The 24554-nt window shown below is 40.3% G+C and overlaps 2 protein-coding genes across 4 annotated transcripts; one reads left to right on the top strand and one right to left on the bottom strand.

Moving 5' to 3' along the window:
* Positions 1-1160: 1160 nt before the first annotated feature.
* Positions 1161-18852, bottom strand: LOC100925572 (lysine--tRNA ligase). Of its 3 annotated transcripts, none has more exons than XR_004231592.1 (16): positions 18514-18852; positions 16540-16719; positions 14953-15076; positions 11988-12153; positions 11072-11165; positions 10529-10715; positions 10016-10141; positions 9117-9236; positions 6574-6736; positions 6312-6485; positions 6054-6139; positions 5729-5814; positions 4478-4604; positions 3924-4067; positions 2866-3535; positions 1161-1595 (listed from the first exon to the last, which is right to left on the bottom strand). XR_004231592.1 is itself a non-coding variant. In XM_031950011.1 (15 exons), the coding sequence occupies exons 2-15, from the start codon at positions 16683-16685 to the stop codon at positions 3437-3439; spliced, it is 1842 nt and encodes a 613-aa protein (XP_031805871.1). In that variant the 5' UTR covers positions 16686-16719; positions 18514-18852; the 3' UTR covers positions 1161-3436. The 3 variants fall into 3 exon arrangements, 1 of the variants encoding a protein (XP_031805871.1); XR_004231591.1 differs by having other exon boundaries at positions 1161-2750; XM_031950011.1 differs by having other exon boundaries at positions 1161-3535.
* Positions 18853-19212: 360 nt separating this feature from the next.
* On the top strand, positions 19213-24194 carry TERF2IP (TERF2 interacting protein). The gene is made up of 3 exons (XM_012540888.3): positions 19213-19928; positions 21830-21954; positions 23144-24194. Exons 1-3 carry the CDS (start codon positions 19316-19318, stop codon positions 23591-23593), a joined length of 1188 nt encoding a protein of 395 aa, XP_012396342.1. The 5' UTR covers positions 19213-19315; the 3' UTR covers positions 23594-24194.
* Positions 24195-24554: the final 360 nt, after the last annotated feature.

Here is a 24554-nt window from a genome sequence, read left to right on the forward strand (position 1 = left end):
GGATGAAGTAGGCCCTAGAAAATCCCTCCTGCTCTGTATTCCTGACTTTGGCCATATTCCCAATGTTATCTCGATCTAGAGAACTTGGATTTGAGACCGGTTATTTATCCACTTTGTGGATGATTCCAACTGTGAGCCATGGTGTTAACAAAGCCAGAAGGTGCCTTGTCCCCTTCCCCCCCTTTTATACCCACTTTCTGCCCCATCAGAACTCTGAGAAAAATAAAAAGTAATTGAGCTTCTATAGGCTGGGTCCTAATGAGGAGCAGGGGACATGGAGTTCCCATTGGCCCAACACTTCTCACTGAACGCCCTGTTAACTTTGTAGACTACACTGTTTACCTTGGTGCTTTGGTTCACTGACAATCAATCCTGGGCCACTAATGTTCTAATGCCTTGATAGGGCAGATATTCTGGGCAAAGCAGCCTTAGGCTGACTCATTTGTCAGAACTTGAAACTGAGAATCTTGGAACTCAATAGACTCCGTGGCCTGTGTCCGAAGGGGCAAAAAAAATTACACTTGTTTATGACAGCTGGTCTGGCCTCATAGATAAGAACATCATCCAGGCCCAAGTTGTGCCCTAGCAGCTAGGAAAGCACCATCAAAACAGTTTTCTGGAGCACTTTCAGTCTCTAAAGTTCATCCCCAAATTGGGTTTGAGACTGAGGTGCTTCCTATTCAGTAGTTTTAATGCCTGGCTTGGCTTCCAGATTGCATAATCTGGTGGTTCCCATTTCATGCAACATTTACTGTGAGGTTCTAATTTTTTAATCTTTTTAATTTACTTGGGGTATGTTCTCTTCCTGTAGGGATTCCCGCTTGTCTTTTTTCTTTAATTCCCACTTACTGAGTAATATATTCTTTATTCCAAAACTGTAGCTTTCTTCTATGTCTGCTACCCATGTGTATTTAGGGAAATATCATTCACTCTAGAAAAGTGTTTTCATAATCTCCTTTATACCAAGAATTCATGTATGTATTTAAGAATTGCATATTCTTCCTATAAATAACAAGTTAACATGTATATGGCATTTTAAAGTTTGCAAAGCACTTTATTATCATATGGGACACTGGCTGTGTGTGCCCAGGAAAGCTGCTTGACATCTTTATTTGCCTCAGTTTCCTCAACAGCAAAATAGGCATACTAATAGCCCCCCCAACAGAAGGCTGTTGTGAGCATAACAGATAAAATTTGCAAAGTACTTAGCCCTGTACCTGACACACAACAGACACTTAATATATGCTCATTTGCTTCCTTCTTTCATCGCCATCTGTCTCACAGCATCATTTCTTGGGTGTACAAAAGTCAGCATTTTCCACTATGCACTGATCAAGCAGGGAAGGGAAGGGGGAAGGGAGTGGCTCCAGGAGAGGATTCAGACAAAGCCTGGGCTCTCCAAGCAGTCTGGGTGCTATCAGGCTTGCAGGCCCCCAGACTATCTCAGAGCAGAGAATGAGAATGGGCTTGTGAGAATCGGGCTGGAATCTTTCTCCAATTCTTCTCTTGGCTTCTTTCAGACTCTCTTACTGGCCCTCATATCTGTGCACTACAAGTAACTCCTACTGCTCTGCATTCTTGAGATTAAGCACACCCTGGAAAAGGTTTTAGACATTATTATTCACCACTCCAAACCCCCTGAGTTTTGGCTAAGGGCCCAATTCAAAGAGTCGGTCACTGTGCTAGTTCAGTCAGAAGAGACAACTCACAGAATCCAAAAAGACGGGGACAGGCCAGAACACCGAGATAAAATTCAGTGGGGACAAATGTCAGGGCCTACACCTGTAAAGGGCACAAATCCCCCAGCTTCACAGGCAGAAAACAGAAGTTCGGTAGAAAGCAGTTTGGCTGGAAAAGTGAGATTCAATGGACTGCAAATTTAAGGAGTCCTAATTTTTGCTATGGCAACTAAAAGGCTCCATCAATCTGGGGCTGTGATGAGAAGCATCCATTTAACAGGGAGGAAGGTCTGTCTCCTGCCAGTCAGACCCTATATGCTCCATTCTCAGTGCCTCAATAAAAGACAGAAATTGCTAAACTGCAAGAGTTAACCAGAGAAACACAACTAGGACAATGAAGGGAGTTGGACAGGACTTCAAGAAGGCACACAATGCCAAGTATTTGAAGTTCTGTCCTGTGAAAATAGCCTTTGATTTATTCTGAATGGCTCTAGGGAGCAGAACCAGGAAGTGACAAAATTTAGTGACAAAAACTTCTTACGAGTTCAGGCTGCCCAAAGTTGGACAGGCTTCCTCAGAAACTGATAAGAACGCCTTATTTCAAGTCTGTTGGACTACATGATCCCTGAAGTCCCTTCTAATTCTCAGTGCTGGGATTTTGAATTTCAGATAATTTTTTTATCTTTAAAGTTTAATAAAACTTTATCCTATCATGAAACCTACATATTATAGCCAATTAAAATGTAAAATGATACCTGCTAATTTGCCAAGATACACCAATGAGGAAAAAAATATGTCACTGCTGGTGGGAAAGTTTTAAAAACACCAAAATACTTAAAACTGGATGCTTTGTTACTGCTCTGGGTATCTAACCCTTGTTGATCAAACTTGTCTACCTCCTGCCTCTAGGCCTTTGCCCAACTGTAGGATGGACTCCCTCTGACCCCTGCCTCCTAAGTCAAAAGTATCCTACCATGCTCATCCTGGGTGCCATCTCTACCAGAAAGCATTCTGTCCCTTAGGAGAATATACTTCCTCTCCCTGGGCTTGGCCTCAGCACCACTCCAGCACCTAGCATAGAACATGGAAGGGGTGCTCAGGAATTTCTCATTGAAATGATCTGGACTGGATGGAAGTGGATGCTGGCCCTTCCGAGGGCCACAAAGACCAGAGTGGAGGCACTTACCTGAGGCCGCCCCACCCTGTAGGGAGCAGATCAGATATCCACAGCCAGGATCCAGGTACCATCATGGCTCTGCCATGCTGCACCTCCTGCTGGGGGTTCTTTGAATCTTCCTTGAATCTTGAAAAGGCAGCTTTTCATGCCCACTTGTGGCTCTTTGTAGAAAAGACGACCACTTTGTGATCACATTCAGCACTGGGTCCTACACAGATCTGAGAAAGCAGCTATACTTATTAAAGCATTGATCTGGCTGGAATGGAGGGATTCCATGGTTAGGGGAAAATGAAATAGAGCAGCACAAGACTGATTGGATTTATTGGGGGATGAGGTACAAAAAGCTGTCCTCGGGACACCTCCTTACTTCTGTAACAAATCAAACTGTAAAGTGGGACCCTGGAGTTTCTCCCTGAGGAAAGGGTCTGCTTCACTCTTGTATCTCCTAGCACCTAGCACAAGGGCTGGCACATCCTATGTGCTTAATGTATATGTGTTAAGTGAACTGTATGCGGTCCCTTCTAGCCTTGGATTTTCTTTCCAAGAACAGAAAGTATGGTCAAATCATAAGGGTTGTCTTCTAGCTGATGGGGACAATCGATGGGCCTTCTGGTAAACCAGAGTTTGCTGGATTCTCCTTCTTGTTTTCTGGTTTCATGGCAGGAAAGAGAAGAACCTCCTAGAAGGGAGAAATAAGGTACTTTGCTTAGGAAACTGTGTGTATTCTTCTCTTGCCACCAAGCCCACCTAAACAGTTTTTCTTCCTGAACAAATATCACAAATTAAAGACTTCCCAGGGAGGGATCCGGACAGATCTAGGCAGAGAACAGAAACAGCCCAGTTTCGGTTTCCTCTAGTTGTTATTCTAGGAGGCTAGCATTATCACAAAATAGATGGAAAGTACAGATTTTTTTTCCCCTTGTATTAATTCTGCTTCTTTATAACTGTTGAAGTAGAGAATTTGAGTTTCTTAAGCCTCAAGTGAGGGAGAAAAAATTTCAGAAAATTTTTCCTTTTCAGGAACACAAGTTCTTTAAGTATGAGATGGGAAGAGTTAAGCTATTTACCTTAATATTATTGGAGTCTGTAAGAAGCATAGTGAATCTGTCAATACCCATTCCCCAGCCAGCAGTTGGTGGGAGCCCATACTCTAGGGCAGTACAGAAATTGTCATCCATAATCATGGCTTCATCATCACCTGCAGCTTTGGCCTAGATGAGAGGAAAAAAAGGTGAGCCTATCAATATTGAGCTGGATATATACTTTAGTATCCATCTGCACAAAGTAATGTGCTACTATTGTAGGGAACTAGAAACAACCACATCTTATTAGGGGGACAACATTTTCCTATAATTTCTAGCCAATGGAAGAAAGCCATTTCTGCATAAACATTGATTTTTCTGAAACAGACCATGCCTATAATTTAGAGAGGGTAGGACTGAACAGTACCTCATGCATGCTGCTCCTGCACTTCCTCATGGTCTAGTCTTTATTTCCACATGTGTTTTCCTTTACAATAGACCATAGCAGCTTCTTACCAAGTTACAAAAGGAAGCAGGCAATTATCTGAAAAGCTTTGGGCCTTAGGTCCTATGAAGGAGCTCCTGTGCCTCCCCCCTACCTTGGCCTGCTCTTCAAATAGCTGCCGCTGCCGCACGGGGTCGTTGAGCTCTGTGTAGGCATTGCAGATTTCCTTCTTCATGACGAAAAGCTCGAAGCGCTCAGTCAGGCCTTCCTTGGAGCGGTGCCTGGACAGTGGAAACCGAAGCCCAGAGCCTGGCTTAGAAACGGGGCTTTCAGGGCCTCAGAGCTGCCAGAGGCAGTGTAGGGAAGATGATGGTGCTCACTCTTGCTCTTTCTCAGAACCATGTTTTTAAATGCATCAAGGGAAAGGATTTCCCAAGGAAATCAGTTATATGGAAATAAGGTTATCAGAATATCTTAAAACAAAATCATGGTCCCTATAGCCCTTTGTTAAGAACCTTTCACTTGCCTCTGGGAACAAGAGATAGCCTGTTAGGAGGGGGATGCCCATGTTCTTTCAAACCCGGAGCCTCTCAGGCACCCAACAGGTGTGCACCTCTGGGGCCTCACCACAAATTCAGGATCCCCAGTCCCAACTGGATACCCACCATTGTATACCAAGGCTTTTATTCTTACTGACTCTCACAATCCACCTGGTCGGTCATTCTAAATGTCTTCTCCCCAGGCCTCTTAGCCTCCCTCCTGCTAGCCCTCTCTCAGCATAAGGCCTGGTCTGCTACTTGAGGAGAAAATCTAGCTCCAAGCGACCTGTTCTCTTCTAGTTCATATTTCAAAACTCTCCTTTTCTTTGTTTCAGTTGCTAATAAAGGAACAGGCCTTTTTCTTGACCAGAGTAACCTTTCTTTTTGTGCTTCTGATCCTCTCTCTTTCCCAACTACCCAGGAGTTTGCTCCTCCATCATTCTCTCTTCTCATCTCCAATCTCTCCTTATTCTCTGGTTCTTTCCCTACTTCCTATAAACAAGCTTCGGATCTTCTCCATCATCAAATATCCTTCATTTGACCCTATCACCCAATACCTTTTTTTTCCCTTTTACAATCAAACCCCAAATTTCCTTTATATTTACATATCTGTATATATGTAGTATTGGGCTGTTGTGAAGATCAGATGAGATGACATTTGTGAAGAATTCAGCACAGTACCTAGAATGGAGTAATCCTTTCTCCCTTTGCCTCTGCCTCTACATCTTTCTTGTATAACATAAGCTCCTTAAAAGGCAAGAGCCATTTGTTTTTTGTCTCTGTAGCTCAGTGTCTAGCACAGAACTGATACATTGGAAGCACTTATAACAACTATTTGTTGATCTTAGAGCCTGACTCTATCTTACCACTTGGCCAGCGGGCTCATTATCTGGGGGTGGTCACAGATGAAGGTGGGGTTGATGCAGGTCACTTCCAGGAACTCACCTACAAGCTGAACAGTGAAGGACACTCTGGAGAACAAGTTGGAATCTCGCTTTCCCAGTCCCAATCCTAAGTCCCCACCTAAGGAAGGCCACAATACACTCTGGGTCCCTGCCCCAACTCTTCCCATTTATCTAGCCTGACTCCTCTGAGGACCTTGGAGCTGCGGGCTGCCTTCTTCATGGGAAGCAGACGCAGCCCTCCATCCTGGAACATGGGGACCAGAACCCCAAGGTCATAGGCGCTCACCTTGTCCAGAAGCCTAGCTGTGGTTCGGGGAGGAGGGCACTCCACGCCTTTCGCCACACAGAGATCATCAAGAACCTTACGAGTTTCTGTTATCCAAACACACAGAATTAGGGGAGAGTTCCCAAGCGCCCAGGGGAGGAATCGGGTAAAAAACTACAGAAGAACAACAGCGCTTTGTAAAAGTGAATTATGAGCAGGGCCATCATCTCAGTTTCTGATCCTACAGTTAAGGGGAATAAACTAGGAAAATGTCTTTACCTTCTGTTTCAAAAAGACTGGTCTTAGGCAACTTCATGCCAAGAACTTTCTCAAGCTCTTCCACCATGCTGATTCTCCGGAAGGGCGGTGTGAAGTCAATCTCGTGGGCCTGGCCCTCTGGGCCATCGGGGTGATAGGTGACCTTGTAGCTTCCTGTAATGTTCTTCACCATTCCTACAAGAGAAAGCTGCTGCTTAAAGAAGGATCTACCAAATTCCACATGCCCTCAAGGGCAAATGTCAAAGGCTTGCTGGATAGTTACCTGAAATCATCTTCTCAGTGATCTCCATGAGATCACGGTAGTCTGCATAAGCCATGTAGAACTCACAGGTCGTGAATTCAGGATTGTGAGTCAAATCGATGCCTTCGTTCCTGAACTGGCGTCCAATTTCATACACCCGGTCAATGCCACCAACTACCAGCATCTAAACACAGAGAAAACAAGTCACAGAAAGACTTAGTTAAATGGCTCTGTAAAAATTCTGCCAGGGAATTTTCAAGAAGAAACAAATTATCATTGGCCATATGAAAAAAAAAAACATTCAAAATATGTAATTGTTTAAAAGATAAAAATTAAAACAATTCTAAGTGAGTACCTTATATTCTTCAAGTTGGGAATGAATATAATAAAGCAATGCTAAGACACAATGCTTGCATAGTTATATGATTCTGGTGAAACCACAATTTGGTCAACCTTTTGATTGAAATATTCATGGAATTATATAATTAAGTTATAAAAATATTTACGCCTATTCATCCAGTTATCCCACTCCTGGAATTATATCCCCAGGAGGTTAATAACAGGATCTACAATGTACTAAAATATCTTGTTATTTGTAACAGCTAGGAATATGGAAAAAAGACAAAAAACAAAACCAAAATGATTTGTCCTATTGTTTGCCCTTCCTCAATCCCCTATTTTGTTAGTTGCCATGTCTTGTCAGTTTTACCTCCAGTATATACTTCATATCTACCAAAGTCTAACCACATAGCCAGCTCTTTTGGGTCCTCATCACCTCTTGATGTATGAATGCAATGGGATGTTGCTAGGGTACTGGACCATATAAAATTATAACGAGAACAAATTTTTTTAAATGGCAAGATTTTTGTGAAAAGATATAAGTGAAAAAAAAGAAAAACAAAATATATACAGAAATTATGTAAAGAAAAACAACAGCAAAAAAGAAAAGAGAGAAATTCATAAGAAAGAATAGAAATTATACAGTTTTATTTATTGTATTAAAGTCAATGGACATCTTTAAAAAATGGTAATTCACAAAAAGTTTATGGCTAGATATACAATCCCTTGTGGTTTTTGTCATATGGAGTTTTCTTATTTTTTCTTTAAATACGTGAAATCTTGTCAATGAAAATTGAAATAAAACTGATTTGAAATAACTATTAAAAATCTTCCTTGCTTTGTTACAAGTCCACATTTGCTAATAAAACTCAAGATAACTAAATTTTTTTATAGGCCAGGAAAACAGTTTATACAGAGAAGTCTCTGTACTTAAAATACCTAATAGACTACTGTACATATCACGGACATTGAATCAGTATTTACTGACTGATATATCATCCTTTGTCCTAAAAATGCAGAGTGATTTGAAGATTTTACCTACAATGATTAAATACACAGGCATACTCAAATCCTCCTCATACAAAAAAACTCAAATAAGGTCTAACATAACAAAAAAGACATAGTAGCAAATATGCATAGTAGCCCACTTGGTTGCCCATGTAGACTAAACAGGGGTAAGAATTAGGCTATCGAGAAAAAGAAGCAATAACCAGATCTTAAGGAATAATCCTAAAAGGAGATCTATTTCTTCCTTCTTCTTGACATAACTCTCTTGTCCTCTTATTTTCATCAACAAGGATTTACCAATGTGTCTTATGTGGCAAGCACAATACTAGGTGCTGAGGACACCAAAACAAAAACTTAGCAGACCCCTTCTTCAAAGGACATATATTTTGTCAGGAAAACACAATGAATACATTTAAATATAAATATATGTCAAATAATTGGGGTTGGAGGGGGAAGGCAATAGGATCTGAAGGAATCAGAAAAGGTCTCATTGTGGGAGGGGGAAAGCAGTAGTCAAGAGAGGTAGGAGGCAGAGAAGAAGGCAGCAATTTTGAGCTTATGCAAAGGCAAAAGATGGAATGTACAGGGCAATGAGCATTAAGTCAGCCAGGTGATCTAGAATTGAAGAATGAGTGAAGGGGAGTCATGTGTAACAAGCCTGCAAACTTTTGTTAAGGACTGTGAACTCTTTGGGTTTCATATGCATGTTCATTTCTCTTGTAATAAACTTGATTTTCGCTTTTAAAAAAAATATGTGGAAGATGGATTAGGAAGAAGAGACCTGAGACAGAAAGAAAGAACTATGAGAAAACAGCAAGGCCCAAACTAGGGCAGAGGCTGTGTCAGTGGACAGAGATGCATGGATGTGAGAGAGGAGGAAGAGCTAAGGATATCTTTAAAGTAACAAACTTCTTCACTGTCAGGATAGTGAAACACTCATCAGAAATAGAGACCTAGGAAGAGGGGTGGGCTGAAGATGAAAGAGAATGAGTATTTTCTTAGTCAGGTTACATTGAGATGCATAAGTGATATCTATCTGAAATGTCCATGAGGCAGTTAGTGATTGGAGATTAATTTCAGGAGATGAATGATGGCACTATTATAGCTGTGGGAGCCATCTGTAGCACTCACCCACTCTGGTCAAGCTAATTTCTGCAACAACCTACCCAGGACTTGCCTGTCCTTTCACAAAGGAAAAGGGGTTATGTTTTTCAGACCTTGTGATACAGCTCTGGGGCAATTCTCATAAATAAATTCATGTCCAGCTCATTGTGGTAGGTGATGAAGGGCTTGGCAACAGCTCCCCCGGGGATGAAGTTCATCATAGGAGTTTCAATCTAGAAAGAGAAATTAACCATAAAGGATAACATAGGAATGTGACATTTGTTATTAATTTTAAGCATATCATTTCCTGAGTTAGGAAATAGGCAACACAAATCATATAGAAATGTTTCTTATAAAATTTTGGCTCTTACTTTCTACTAAAGAGCTAAAAATTCCACCAAACTTGTTACATAGGACTGCCTGATTCATGAAGCAGTCAGGCCAGACCCTTTTAGCTTTTTTAGGCTACAGACTCAGAACAATCTTCAGGAGGGAGCAGGGAATAGTAGGGAATATACACATTAGGAATGCCTGAATGGACATTACAAAGATTCCTCCCTGAACACTGTAGACAGCAACCACAAGATTATATGATGACCGGTTCTGATGAATATGGCTCTTTTCAATAATGAGGTCATTCAGACCAATTTCAATGGATTTGTGATGGAGATGACCATCTATACCCAGAAAGAGGACCAGGGGGACCGAGTGTGGAACACAACATAGTATTTTCTTTTTTGCTGCTGTACTTTGTTTGCATTTTGTTTTCTTTCTATTTTTTTTCTTTTTGATCTGATTTTTCTTGTACAGCATGATAACTGTAGAAATATGTATAGAAGAATTATACATGGATTACTTGCTCTCTACGGGAGGGGATGGGGAGAAGGGAAGGAGAAAAAGGTGGAACACAAAGTTTTGCAAGGGTGAATGTTGAAAATTTATCTATGCATATTTTAAAAATCAAAGCTTTAGTAAAAAACCTCAACAACAAAAAGAAAGACTCCTTCCTCACCTCCAGGAAGCCCAACTCATCCAGGAAGCTCCTGATATAGGTAATTATCTTGGAGCGGGTGATGAACTTCTGTCTCACAAAGTCATTCAGGATCAAGTCTAAGTATCGATGACGATAACGAGTTTCCTTTAAGGAACAAACACAGACGTTAGCAAGTGACAAGTAACAAAAGTCCCATTATCTTATGACTGCCTTCCTATGGATGCCAAAGGGTTCCCTTCCTGGGTAGAATATGGCATAGGGAGGGCATCTTCCCCATCTGAGGTTCCAGAATAACACTCTCCCTCATACTCTTCCCCAGAAGCAGAGACACCAGTCTCAGTCAGAGGTCACAGTCCTGGTTCTCATAGGTAGGGAACTGCCCTGGTCCCAAGGGTACAAGGGTATCAGCATACCCTGATACATAAAATATGGATGCGAGACCAAAGGGCTAAGAAGGTGAACACTGAGAACGTAGTAAAAAAGAAGGCCCAGAAGGGGCTGAATTCGGAGGAAGGAGGCACAGGAGCTCACCTTGTCTTTGAGACCAAAGTGAAGGTGAGGCAACATATGAAGACATGGCGCCAGGAGTGTAATCTCATTGGGTATGATGCTCAGCTCTCCTGTCTTAGTCTTCCCTGGATTCCCCTGAACTCCAATGATGTCTCCCCGTCGGAGTTTGTTATTTATATGAAAAAATTCGTCTTCTGATTTATAATTCCTGAGAGGAAGGGACATTCAATTCAGTACACAGTAACCCAATTTCAAAATGATTTGTGTTCTCATCCTAGGTCCCTTACTAAAATCCTAAACAAACATTGTCCGTTGTAGCATCTTTTTGTTATAAAACTTAAAAGGCTACATAAATGGTAGCCATTACTATTATTACAGCCTGAGGGCAGGATTTTCCCCTCTACTTTTTACTGATCTCTCATCCATGCATGCAATTAATTCTAGTTAACCGAAAGACTTGCATTTTGGTCACTTCCACTCAATCCCACTCTACTTTGCCATAATTTTAAAGAACAGGATTGGGAAAATCAATCCTCCATGTGCTGGGCTGGCAGCCTGATGTACCTGGATGTGGCCTTGACCTGCAGCTTGACCCCCTCTCCCCGAATATCATAAAAGACGAGCTTCTTCCCTGCAGACCGTTTGGCATGGATACGACCTGTAAGTAACAAAAGTCCCATTATCTTATGACTGCCTTCCTATGGATGCCAAAGGGTTCCCTTCCTGGGTAGAATATGGCATAGGGAGGGCATCTTCCCCATCTGAGGTTCCAGAATAACACCCTCCCTCATACTCTTCCCCAGAAGCAGACACCAGTCTCAGTTAGAGGTCACAGTCCTGGTTCTCATAGGTAGGGAACTGCCCTGGTCCCAAGGGTACAAATGACGCATAACTCTTCAAACAAGAGGAAGGACCAGCAGCACATATGAGGCAATGAGACGGCTGCAGATGACACTATTTTCCCTGAATCAAGACTTTTCTTTCATAGACCGCTTTTTATTTCCCTTATTACTATCATCTGATAGTTTAGGATGACCTTACCTTCATCTATGAAGAGGAAAAGGAGGGATGTTTCCAGTAGGTAGACCTCTTCCTTTCCCCAAATTTGCTTTAGATTGTAAGGGACTCTTTAAAGGAAAGACATTCTCTATTGTGTACACTGTTTTGGGTCACAGCAGACTATATAATGAGAAGGAAGGAATAAACCTTTATATGGAGCCTATTATGTGACCAGACCCTGAGCTAAAGGCTTTTTACAAATATCATCTCATTTGATTGTGAGATAGCTATTACTGTTATCCCCATCTTATAGCTAAGGAAACTAAGGCAAGCAGAAGACTTGCCCATGATTACACTGTTAGTAAGTGTCCAAACCTGGATTCGAACTCAGGTCTTCCTGATTCTACACTCTTTGTACTCTGCAGCAAGCCATGATGGGAATTCAGTGTATACTATTACCTGACAGGAGAGGATTACCTACCTGCCACATTCAAAGTGATATCAGTCAGGTGGTCCCCTGGTTGCAAATAACCATACTGCTTGATAAAGTGGGTGAGTAAGGTGTCCACATGGAATTTGTGGGGGTAGGGACTGTCTCCATTGAGCTTCAGCTGTTGGATCGCCTGACTGCGGATCTTGTAATATTGCTGTGATAAAACACACCAGAGGTAGGCTACACAATGTCATCTACAGGTAACAGAACACAAAGGGGTGTGACATGGTATAAGACTGGAAAGGTCAGTAGTAGCCAGGTTTCAAAGTGCTTTAAATGCCAGTCTGAGGATTCTTCATTTTATTCTAGAGGTAAGAGGACAATCAAAGATACTTGAGTAAAGGGGGTGACAAGGCATTGCCTTAGGAGAAAACATCACTTGCTCTTTTTGGCACCAGAAACCTTTCACAGTTAGGCCCACCTCCCTTTCCAGGAAGCTGCACACTCCCTCTACCCCTGTCCACACACCCGACTTTCTAGCCAGCCTGGACTGCTCAAGACATTCTATCTCCAACTACCATATCCTTGCAGAGGCTGTTCTTTTCCTTCTCTCTTCCTCATGGAACTCTGAGCTCCCTTTGAGCCTCAGCTAAAATGCCATCTCTCTCAAAAGGCCTTCCCTGATTCCTTTAATGTTAGTGCTCTGAAATTTTACAAAATACATAAATATTTCCTATTTATCCATGATTTATTCCCCTGTGAACATGTTACATATTCCTAGAAAACAGAAGGCTTGAACACAGATACTGTTTTATTTTTGAATCTATATCCCCATTAACTAGCACATAATAATGCCTGTGGAGTGATTGTATTAGGAATAATGTGGCAGATGGGATAATGGACTGGCTTGAGATCAATCAAATCATCACAACAGTTCAGGTGAAAGGTCTGCAAGGATAACTGAATTGAAACAGTGACTATAAAATCTGAAAGGATCCCCAAAGCAATCTATTGGAAAAGAAAATTGCTAATTTTAATAATGTATTCTTTGGAGCAATTTGGAACTGTGCCCAAAGTAATACCACTGCTGGGTCTGTGTCCCAAAGAGATCAAAGAAAAAGAAGAAAGGACCTATTTGCACAAAAATATAACAGCATTTTTTTTTTTTTTTTGTGGGGACTAAGAATCAGAAATTGAGGGGATGCCCATCAGTTAGGGAAGGAATGAATGAACAAGTTGTGGTGTGTGATTATGATGAAGTATTATTTGCTATAAGAAATCACAAGCAGGATGATAAAAGGACAAAAATTGTCCTCATTGAAGAGAACCTAACTTAGAGTTAAAGTTATTCAAATCAAGTTCATACTGTGAATGATCAATCAACAAGCACCACCTATGTTTCTATTACATACCAAGTGCTGGAGATAATGAATACCAAAGTAAGCCCACCCATACCAAAAATTGCTTCTATTCTAGCAGGAGGTCATGGGCTCTCTCTTCTCCACCAGCCACTTCCCTGAGGTCTATTCATGGGTCCATCAAATAACATATATATATATATATATATTTTTTTTTTTTTTAATAGTATTTTCTTCCACAATTACATGTTAAAACAAACTTTTAAAAAAAGTTTTACGATCACAATTCTATTTCTCCTTCTCCTTCCCCTCTTAATTAATATAGGTTAACACAAATGCAATTATGTAAAACAATCCTATACTAGTTATTTTGTACAAAAAGACTGAAAAGGAAAGAAGGAAGAGAAAGGGAGAGGAAGGGAGGGAAGGAAGGAAGAAGAATTCTCTGGAAGCAAAGAGCATGCTTCATCATGAGTCCATTGAGATTGTCTGGGATAGTTCTATTGTTGAAAATACCTAAGTCATTTATAATTCTTCATCACACAATGTGGCTCTTACTGTGTACACTATTTACCTGGTTCTGTTCACTTCACTTTGCATCAGTTCATGTAAGCCTTTCCAGGTTTTTCTGAAATCATCTTGCTTGTCATTCCTTATAGCACAATAATACTTTATCATAATCACATACCACAACTTGTTCATTCATTCCTCCCCTGATTGGCATCCCCTTAATTTCTGATTCTTAGTCCCCACAAAAAAAAGGTTGTTATAAATATTTTTGTGCAAATAGGTCCTTTCTTCTTTTTCTTTGATCTCTTTGGGATACAGACCCAGCAGTGATATTGCTTTAGACATAGTTCCAAATTGCTCCAAAGAATACATTATTAAGATTAGCAATTTTCTTTTCCAATAGATTGCTTTGGGAATCCTTTCAGATGTCACAGTCACTGTTTCAATTCAACAACATATACAACCTTACCCCATTTTTCTACTTGTGTTGTTCCCTTTTTGTCTACTCTCTGTATGGTATAATGTTAGTCCCTTTCATTTTTTGGTCTTAAGATCTCCTACCAATCATATAAAAAGTTTTACTGGCTCCCATTCTGAAAAATTCTTGTGTCTTGGTTTATTTATAGATCTTATTTCTCTCTCTCTCTCTCTCTCTCTCTCTCTCTCTATATATATATATATATATATATATATATATATATATATATATATATGAGAAAAAATGACTACACTGGAGTTAAGTTTATTCATATGAAGCTCGGTTTTTGTGAATTAAAAATATTCTGGAACATCATTTCTGTCAGTTCATTTCTACAGGATACACACACACACTGCAATTAGCCTCTTCTTTCCAATAAAATAAATGACATCATCATTTTCCACATTTCATTTTAGCACAATGTTTGACACATACTGCTAAATAAATGTTCATTTATTCATTCAATCTCAAAAAAAGGTCTCAATCTTAAAAATATCTCAAGAGAGCAGTGACAAGTTAAAAAGTTCTTACCTTGATTACTCCCTTAGACTTTCTCAGAACAGATTAAATAAATACTATCCTATCTTCTATCCTAACTTGTATGGCTGAGTCGAGTCAGAAAGGTGGCCTGCTCTAACACTGATGAATTGAGGTAAAAGAAACTCACATGTGGATCAAGGTTCTCCTCATCAATGGGCAAACCACGGTCAACAGAGTGATTGATAGCAGAGGCTTGGTTTAGCTGCTTCTCACTGAACTCCTTTTCATTCTTCAAATGTCTCTTCAGCTCACTACATAAAGGTGAAAACAAAATTCACTGTGGCAATACCTGGGAGAAGCAGGCGCTGACTATTATCTTATCATACATTTACTTCCCAAGGTACTCTATCTCTAGCAATTTTCCATCAAAAAAGATATTAGTTAATGCAGTAATTTAGCCACAGAAAGTATAGGTCAAACAAGTAGTTTAAAAAGAAAAAAAAGATTTGGAAAAAAACACTAAAAATACTACTTAGTTCTCAGTACCTAACCAAAGCTATCAAAAAACAAAACAAAAGAAACAAAAAATAAAACCCACAAAGTAAAGGAAATCCTAGGGCTAGGTTTGAGATCCAAAAATTTAAAAAAAAATTGATTCTCTAGTGATCAGTCTTCAAATTGTTTCAAGACAAGATTGCCTCTGTGAGTCCTTTCCCTCCAGAAAGGATGTTCTATCCATTAAGAGAAATTATTCCTACAAAAAAATTAGACAATTTCTAAAGAGGGTGGTATTACCCTTAGTTCTATACTGTCTGCAGGGAATAGAGGATAGAATTTGTCTTCCTTTCAAAATCAGAAAATTAGTTTCCTTATTTAGAAGACAATTTTAGCCTTTAACTATCGTAAAACACATTAGTTCAGGCATAGACTGTTAAACTTTAGGCCCAGTGATTGAATCTATAAACATCATATCATGCTAACCTAATTTACCAAACAAGATTAATTAAGGAAAATGAAATATATATATCTTTTAAGTGAAGGAGCCTGATTGCTAGAATCATAAAAGCTAGAAATAATGTTAGAAATGGTCCAGTATAATCCTTTCATTTCACAGATAAGGAAACTAAGGGCAATAAAGTGACTTGCCTGAGTTTATATCACTAATAAATAAATGGGAGAGAAAAGTCAGTTATTTCAGGGTTTCTGAGTATTCTGAATCCAAGTCCATTAATTACTGGCTCTACCACATTGCAAATTTTCTCAAAATCAGTTGTACAGTTCTATGATACTCCATTTCAGATAACTGCAATTTGGAAATTTACTATTTTTTCCTGGGTTATGAAAAAAATTTTCTTTCTAGATATTTCTCTTTAAAACTACAGCAAGATACTTCTAAAGATTTCCCTAATAGAATTAGAAACAAAATGTCTAAGCATAAGAATAAGAAGTTCCTAAGTAGTTGCTCAGGAAAGAAAAAGTCATAATCACTGCAAACACTGCAGCTTCTAGGGGCAATAATAACCTCAATGCCACCCCCAAAACAAAACCTAATTTGGGGTTAGGAGGAAAGGGAATCTTAATTTCTTAAGAATAGATGAGAACTAGCTGCTGGTGTTGCTAACAAGACTTTTTTTTTTTTTTTTTTTTTTTTTTTTTTTTTTTTTTTTTTTTTTTTTTTTTTTTTTAACAGCGAAGGGTCTACAAACAGCTTAGACTGATTCAGAAAGAAAGATCAATTTTGTTGATATGACAAGAGAGTAATAGCCACACCAACCTCCTTTTATCAGAAAGGGCATTGTCCTTGTGAAGTGAAGTGATAGGTACAAGATGATCTAAACAAAGTTCCCTCCGACCCCACTTTGTCCAGCAGGTTTGCCGCAAAGGCCCCCAAATGAGCTTAACTGAAGCTTGCTTCAACATGGCAAGACACCCCAGAACTACTGATTATTGCCACCTAAAGGGAAAACAAAGACATGCTGAATCAGAAGAGGTACCTGGTCAACACATAAACAAAAAGTCTCTTTCTGGTCTGAGGAGATTCTTGTTGACCCCCGCACTACAAATCTATAACTGGCAAAGGAGTTTTCAGTCCTAGACTTTTGAGGGAGGTCCATTTGTGGGCAAGTTTCAATAAAGTTATATTTCATTAACAAATTGAAGATGAGAAAATTTTGGAAACTATCTTCCTCCAGTATATTGGGAACAAAAACCCACTTGGGATATGATGGTAGTTGAAGAAGTCTAAATTCTGCCATGTTTTTTCTTGATATCAAATCTCTGGGAGAGAGAAAAGAAATTGAAAATTTCACTATGAATTTAACTCCATGGATCACAACCAAGGCAAAAACCAAGTCTTAGAAAACTACCAATGAAGTCTTCCTCTCCCATGAAAAAGGAGGAAAAGAAGATTTTTAGAAAACACCTAAGAATGGTTTGGCTTAATATTATTTACATGGGAAAAAAAGTTCTCTATAGAGGTAACAAGAGGCGTCTGGGTTTGCCCATGAGCCAAATAAGCACGAATCTTTGGTGTTCTGTATGATACCTAACACACAGCTGGTGCTTGCTGAATGTGATATAGTGAGAGAATTTTCCATTCTCATTTTTCTTAAATGAGTAATGGTTTTTATTTTTTTGATCGTGACATAATCAAGAATAAGTTTCTAAAGAACAAGTTTATTAAAAGCACTGCACAATCCCCAAAGGCAATCCCGCCCATCCTCTTCTTCCTTTTCAATTCTAGACCTAGCTTGTACTACATTTGCAATGTCTGTTCACCCCAGGCCTAGCTTTCATTGAAGTTTCTCTACATCCTTTTCTTCATCAATAGTTGAAGGTGCACAATCAGTACTCTCTCCCCCTCAGTCTTCAAGGTAGCAAGTTTTTGCAAATGTTTATAATGAACACTACAGTGAGATGATCAAGTAAATATATCATGAAACTTTTTTTTTTTTTGATGTCTATGGAGGCAGGATAAAATCAACTGTCTTTTGACTCCCAGACCTTCTTTCTTTCTAGTAGGTAATTATTGCCTCTACCCAATCTATTTGGTGATGAAAGGCAGTAGAAGATATCAGGAAGATTTTGTCATCCCAATTCATACAGAAGTTTTCTAATTTAGTAGTCAGTCTGCATTCAAACTCAAAGGACATACCTAAGCTGAAATATGTGTTTGAGAATCACAAATAGTTTTCCTCCTTCTGACACCTATTTATCACATTAATACTCAAGAGAAAAATTAAAAGTTACTGCTGAGTAAAAGACTCTCTTTACATTTAAACCTCAGAAATACCCACATTATGTGCAATTACATGCAACACAGCATAAATTTTAAATTTATTTAAAAATTTAAATGATTTTTAAAATTTAAAATTAATTAAATAAATAAAATTAAAATTAATTTTTAAAATTAAATTTAAAAATTATTAATATAAATTATAAATGGCTTTTAAGATTCTAAAAGTACTTTTCTGAGGGCTGTTTCGAGAAAAATGGAATTTAACCCACTGTCAAAATCTACCACCAAGAACCCGTTTACTTTTATGGGAAATCCTAACTGGATCCTCGGAAGAGAAATGATTCCATCCAGAAAGATTCAAACGCCTGTTTTAGTTGAGTCTACGACTCACTTGGGGTCTCCTCTAAACTTGTTAAACGACCAGAATTCAATAAGAAAATACTGTATTTCATTGTCCCAAGCTCTTTTCTTCCCTCCCACCAAAAAGCGAAGTTAAACAGATAAAGAGACCAGGTTTCGGGAGGGGTTGCCCCCAGACAGCGGAATCCCCTAGAGCGAACTCAAACAAGACAGCCGAGCCCGGTGCATCACGGGATTTGTAGTTTCTGGAGGCGGAAGGAGGTGTCTTCAAAGCACGTCAAGCCCAAGTGGTTTCAAGTCTCAGTCCCTAAGGATCCCGCAGGCCCTAAAATCTCAGCCAGCAGCGCTTATTCCCTAAATTCGTTCTCAGTTTCGTCCTGTTTCTGTCTTCAGCTACAGCAGCTCTTTACACTGTCGCCATCTTTCTCCCAGAACCCAACCGGAAAGAGAGAAGGGAGCGTCAGGAAACTACTTCCGGGTCGCTCCCATCGAGTCTGCCACTTCCGGGTGGAAGTTTCCCGGTTATACCCGCTTGCTCTGTTCTCTCCCAGTTTCGAGGCCAGCTGGAGCACACTAAGAGAGTCGGCCTGCTTCGCGAATCAGGTCGTCCCCATCCCAGTCAGTGCTGCCCGTCCTGAGAGGGAGAGGGCAGCACCCAGGCTGTTTCCCCGCGGTCTAGGAGCGGACACGGTTGGGGGGAGCCTCAGAGCGGAGCTGCTTTCTCCTGCTGCGGAATAAACTTGCATGCGCATGCGCGAAGACTTCTCAGCGACTCATTTGAACGCATGCGCAGAAAGGGCTTGGGGGACTGGCGGATTTTTTGACGGTCTAAGAGTGTGAGGTCTTGGTGCTGGGGGCGGCCCCGGGAGAGCGCAGGTGCATAGAGGCGCCTCCCGGCCTCTGGGGGCCCTGACGGACTTGCCCCCCTTCCTCTCGGAGGTCTCCGCGCGTCATGGCCGAAGGCCTAGAGATGGGCAAGGATCCCAACGACCCGACGCACTCGCGGACGCTCTTTGTCCGTGAGGACGGCACCTCCATCTCGTTCTACGTGCGGCCGGGTCCCGCCAAGCGGCGCCTCTCCACGCTCATTCTGCACGGGGGCGGCACGCTGTGCCGGGTGCAGGAACCCGAGGCGGTGCTGCTGGCCCAGCCCGGGGAGGCGCAGGCCGAGGCCCTGGGGGACTTCATCTCCACGCAGTACATCACCGACTGCGTGGAGCGCAACGAGCGGCTGGCCTTGGAGGACTACCGCCTGGGCCGCCGGGAGCCCGAGAGCCCGGAGGCGGCCCCGAGAGAGCCCGAGGAGGCCTACACGGAAGCCGAGGACGCGGCCATAGTCCGCTACGTGAAGGACAACGCGCGCTCCCCCAACGCGCTCGCGGGCACGGCGCTGTGGAAGGGCCTGGAGAAAGCGGCCCTCACGCAGCGGCCCTGGCAGTCCCTGAAGGACCGCTACCTGAAGCACCTGAAGGGCTTGGAGCAGAAGTACCTGGAGGCCGAGCGAGCCGCCAGCCCGACCCAGAAGCCCAAGAGAAAGGCGGAGGAAGCGGAACCCGACGGCAGTGGTAAAGACCGCTTTTACTGGACGCTGCCCCGCTCCCCCAAGCAGCTGCCTCCTGGACACCTTTTTCCTTGGCGACCAGAGACCTTTTTTGGTCCAGGGTTGTCCGGAGGCCAAGTTTTTCCAAGCCACTTGCGGGCACTTACTGAGAACAGCTCCCTCTCCAAAACCCAAACAAAGGCTCCCTCAGTAACCCTGTAAGAGCAGGCGGTGTGAAGGGAGCATGAGACGCGCTTACACACAAATATATACAATTCCAAGCAAACGGAGCAAGACGGAGTTGTTAAGGGACCCAGAGCCCTGGAGCTCCGCCTTCACTACCATGGTGACCTCAGACAAGCCCAATGACCAGCTTTGCCAAAGAGCTCTTTAGCTCCCTTAAACTGCCTTTTAGCTCATTTTTGCTGGTCCCCAGAAATGACCCCCCCCTCCAGCCCCCATGCAGCACTCATCTGCCATTAAGCTCTAAAGGGGCTGCTTAGACAATAACTACCCAAAGGAAGCCATTTACAATAACAGCAAGAATAGAGTCAATTACAAGGTTTTTTTTAAAACATTTGAACAATTCAACCTTGTTGCCTTTGTTGATTTTGTTTAGTGCTTTAGAACCAAGTGTCTTAGCCCTTTATAAGCCGTTAACTCACTGGTGGAGTTTATGGAATTGTGCAGCAGCTGCCCTCTTGACCTTATCCAAGGGGTCAAATGTTTGCCTTGCTACTCACTTCTCATTCCACTAAGGAGCAGGTGGTGAAAAGAAGACTTTGTAGGGAAAAGAACATAAACAAGAAACGAGGTCAAATTTTAGATACTGAAAATGAAAATTCACCCTTAATTTGTGTATATATAGATATAGATATATAGATATATATATAGATATGAATATAGATATAGATAGATAGATCCACTTGACATAAAATATAGTAGAAAGAGCATTGGTTTTGGAATGGGTTGATCTTCGCCTGTGAGTTGTGTGACATGGGCTAAGTCACTTAGCCTCTCTGAGCCTTCATTTCTTCATAAGAAAAAAGCACTAATAAGTTTGTCTGTTTTGCTTACTTGAGAGGCTTGTGAACATCAAATGAGGTAACGTGTGAAAGACCTTTTAAATGGTAGGAGTCGATGCAAATATAAGATCTTACTTTTTCTGTTTTAATTCATCACCCAAGACACATAGTAACAAGCATTAGTGTTTTAAGGTTAAATTTCCTAAGTAGAAGATCACCAAATCAACCTTCTCTTTCCTTTTCTTTCACTAGAAATAACCTGTGGCAAACTCCTGAAGGGGGGGGAGCTTTTATCTTCAAGCCCTAAAAGGTTGCTTTGGCAATTGCTGTATCTAAAAGAAACTATCAGACTCAAAGGAACATACATATAGTTCTACTTTATAATCTCGTGTTATAAAAAATATTTGGATCCTCATTGCCTAGTGATGATAGCATAGCACTTGATTGATTAAAAAAAAAAGAACTATAAGGATTTTACATTTTTAAAAAAAAGAATTTCCAGTATGTATATTTCTTCAGTAGTTTTAAGAAAAAAATTTGAGGTCCCTTGTTCTTGAAAAAACCTTGATTTTAAAATAAGATAAGCTTTTAAAATTGTTGATTTGCTTAAGAAAATTGACATTGAGAAACATTTCTAGCCTTTTTACTTAAATAGAAAATGGGTTTATTTTGCATTTCATGATCCAGGAATACTGGTGTTATTGTGGGCAATTGTTTTTTTTCAGAAGTGAAAGTAGAAGTTCTTTGCTATTATATATTGTTTCTTCCTCAGGTGTCAGTTGAATCAAAAAATATATTCCTGGGATCCATCCTTGGATCAAAGCACATGGGCAAGAATAGCTAATACTTGATAATTCACTTTTTTGGGGTATGTTTGTTTTTATTTTTTTGTCTTTTTTAGAACCACAGAAGAAAAAAGCCCCTGATCTGCCTGAGGAAGAAAATGCAGAGAAGCCAGTGCAGGAGAGTGAAACAACAGAAGAAGAGGTTTTGCGCCCTGAAAATCAGGAGGTTGAAGAAAGTGAGGTTTGTAGAAAGCATTTTCTTAAATACTTTTTTCCACCTCCTGGTCATCTCCTTGATCTATTGCTCAGCACAAATCAGAAATGTAGGCATCGACACATGAGCAGTTCAGAGTATAATTGTGAAGGTAAGGGGTCTTCAAGATAGTCCCAGGCAAAGGATCTATTAGGACTAGAAACTTGTTCCATTCAAGGAGGGAGAACAATACTATAGGTATGTTCATTTATAAAATACATTTCCTTTGTCCCAAACTCATTTTTACTTCTTTATTTAAATTGTGGTTTATGGTTTTAGAAAAGCAACTTTAACAGTTCTCAGGAATGTAAGCCTAACTTTAAACAAGAAGACAGAAAATATGCCAACTTTCTGTCTTTTTATCAAGTGTGACTTTGTGTCTATATATTCTTTACCATGGTTAATACAATGTCTAGCATGTAATGACATTCCAAATTTAATGAGAGTATGTGAAAAAATGGAAGAACCAGAAAGCGAAGCCAATCGGGAACAGGGATAGGGATCGGACCAGAGTTTTCATTGGCATAGGGAGCTCTACTACATAGATCATCACTTTCTTGAGTTGCCTTGGGTACTTAGGCATTTGGTGTGGCCCAGGCTACATAGCCAGCATGTGCCAGAAATGAGGTTTGACCTAGGACTACTCCATCTTTGAGTTAGCTGTATTTCTACTATCCCACACTGAAGATTAGCCAATAAAATGATCATATTATTCTGTTTTGGAGATGCAAGAAAAATAACATATCTTAAATTAATTTTAATAATAAACAAGTTAAATCTATAGGAAGTAGCTATACTTCTTGCTAGCCAGTGATTTGCATTTGACTTTATATTTCTACTGTAGAAACTCTTAATATTACTATGATTTATATTAATCTTTCTACCATGTAGAGTGGTTGGAAATTTAAATAGACTTTAAGTAGAAGTGGCAGTGCAGTTCACAATATGAACTGGAATAAGGAGATTCTTTTTTTCCCCTTATTTTGCTAGTAGCTGGTGATGTTGAGTAGAAAATCACTTTGCTACTGTGGGCCTCTTTTGTTTGTAAAATTACAGTTTTAAAGGGAGTTACAGTTATGCAATTCTGTAACAATTGCTTGGAGATCCTAATTTCTTTTCTTTTTTGATTGTTTAGAGAATATGAACTTCTTCATTTTTCTGATTTCATTACTTTTAGGTTCATGATCAGACCCCTGACCTTGAATTAACTGTTACTAAAAATGGAGAGCTGACCAGTCCTGAAAAAAATAACTCCAATTTGAAAGAGGCTCCAAAAGACAGTGAGGTCGTTGAAGACAATGTTGTATTGGAAACACAGCCTGAAGCAGAGGAAAGCAGTTCAAGCCCCTCACCTGAGGTGGAAGCTGTCATCAAAGTCATCAAACATTTAATGGAGGAATTTAGCGTGGATCTAGCAACAGTTACACAAGCTTTCTTGAAAAACAGTGGAGAACTGGAAGCCACTTGTTCCTTTTTGCAGACAGGCCAACGATCTGATGGATATCCAATCTGGACCCGACAAGATGATGTGGATTTGCAGAAAGATGATGAGAACACCAGAAACAAATTGATAAAAAAATTTGGTGCTAAGAATGTAGCAAGGAGGATTGAATTCAGAAAGAATTAGCGCAAGATGTCAGGGGAAAAGATCAGACTAGGTTTCATAGAATGAGCAATTGTAAAAGGTAGGGGAGTTGAAAAGACTGATGCTTGATTACTAACCAGTATTATTATTGATTTGTTAACAAATATGACCATGTAAGAAAATTTAAAAGCAGATAAATTTGGAAAATATGGTAATACTAGATAGTACTTCAAGATCCCAAAGTGCTTTTCATATTCCCTCATGTTTTACCCACCCAGTCATCGATATTCAGAATTAGATATATTGAAGGTGGAGTTTCTGTCATGCTCTTACTTGGTTCCTATGTCCAGGTATCTGCTGTAGCATGCTGTCTTCCAGGAATTGTTTGAAATATTTATTATTGTAAATTTTTAAGCCAGAGAATTCTAGTTTATTTTAACCTATAAGCACTGCTCCTCTGACATTAAGCTAGTGCTATTTCAGCCAGATAAAATATAAATTTATGTTTTGCATTAAAAAAAATAATCAGAACCTTGAAGCTGTCTGAATGCCTAGTCATAGTAACAAAGATTTAAAGCTGGAAGGGACCTTGGGATCCATCAATTCCAGTCCCTTCATTTTATAGAAGTAACCAAAACAAAGAGGTTAGTTAAGTGATTTACCTGGGATCCCACACCTATTAAATGTCTGAGGAAAGATTTGAATCCAGGTCTTCCTAATGCCCAAATCTGGTGCATTATTCATTTATGTAGTAATACTCCCTCTTAAAAAAAAAATAATAGGCTGCAGAGGGAGGTAAAAATTCTACCATGTGATTCCTACTGTCCTCATTAGATGTAGAGGGGATTTGGGACCTTAGAGGTCATCTGTTTCAATGATCTCATTCTTAAGGTGAGGAAATAGGACTAGGGAAATTAAGAAATAAGGTCAGTTACAGATTTAATGAAGCTCAGAAATGGGGATTTGTACTTGGGTTCTTTGACTCCAGAAGCAGTATCCTTCT

Source organism: Sarcophilus harrisii, chromosome 2 (assembly GCF_902635505.1).
Source record: "Sarcophilus harrisii chromosome 2, mSarHar1.11, whole genome shotgun sequence".
Lineage (NCBI taxonomy): Eukaryota > Metazoa > Chordata > Mammalia > Dasyuromorphia > Dasyuridae > Sarcophilus > Sarcophilus harrisii.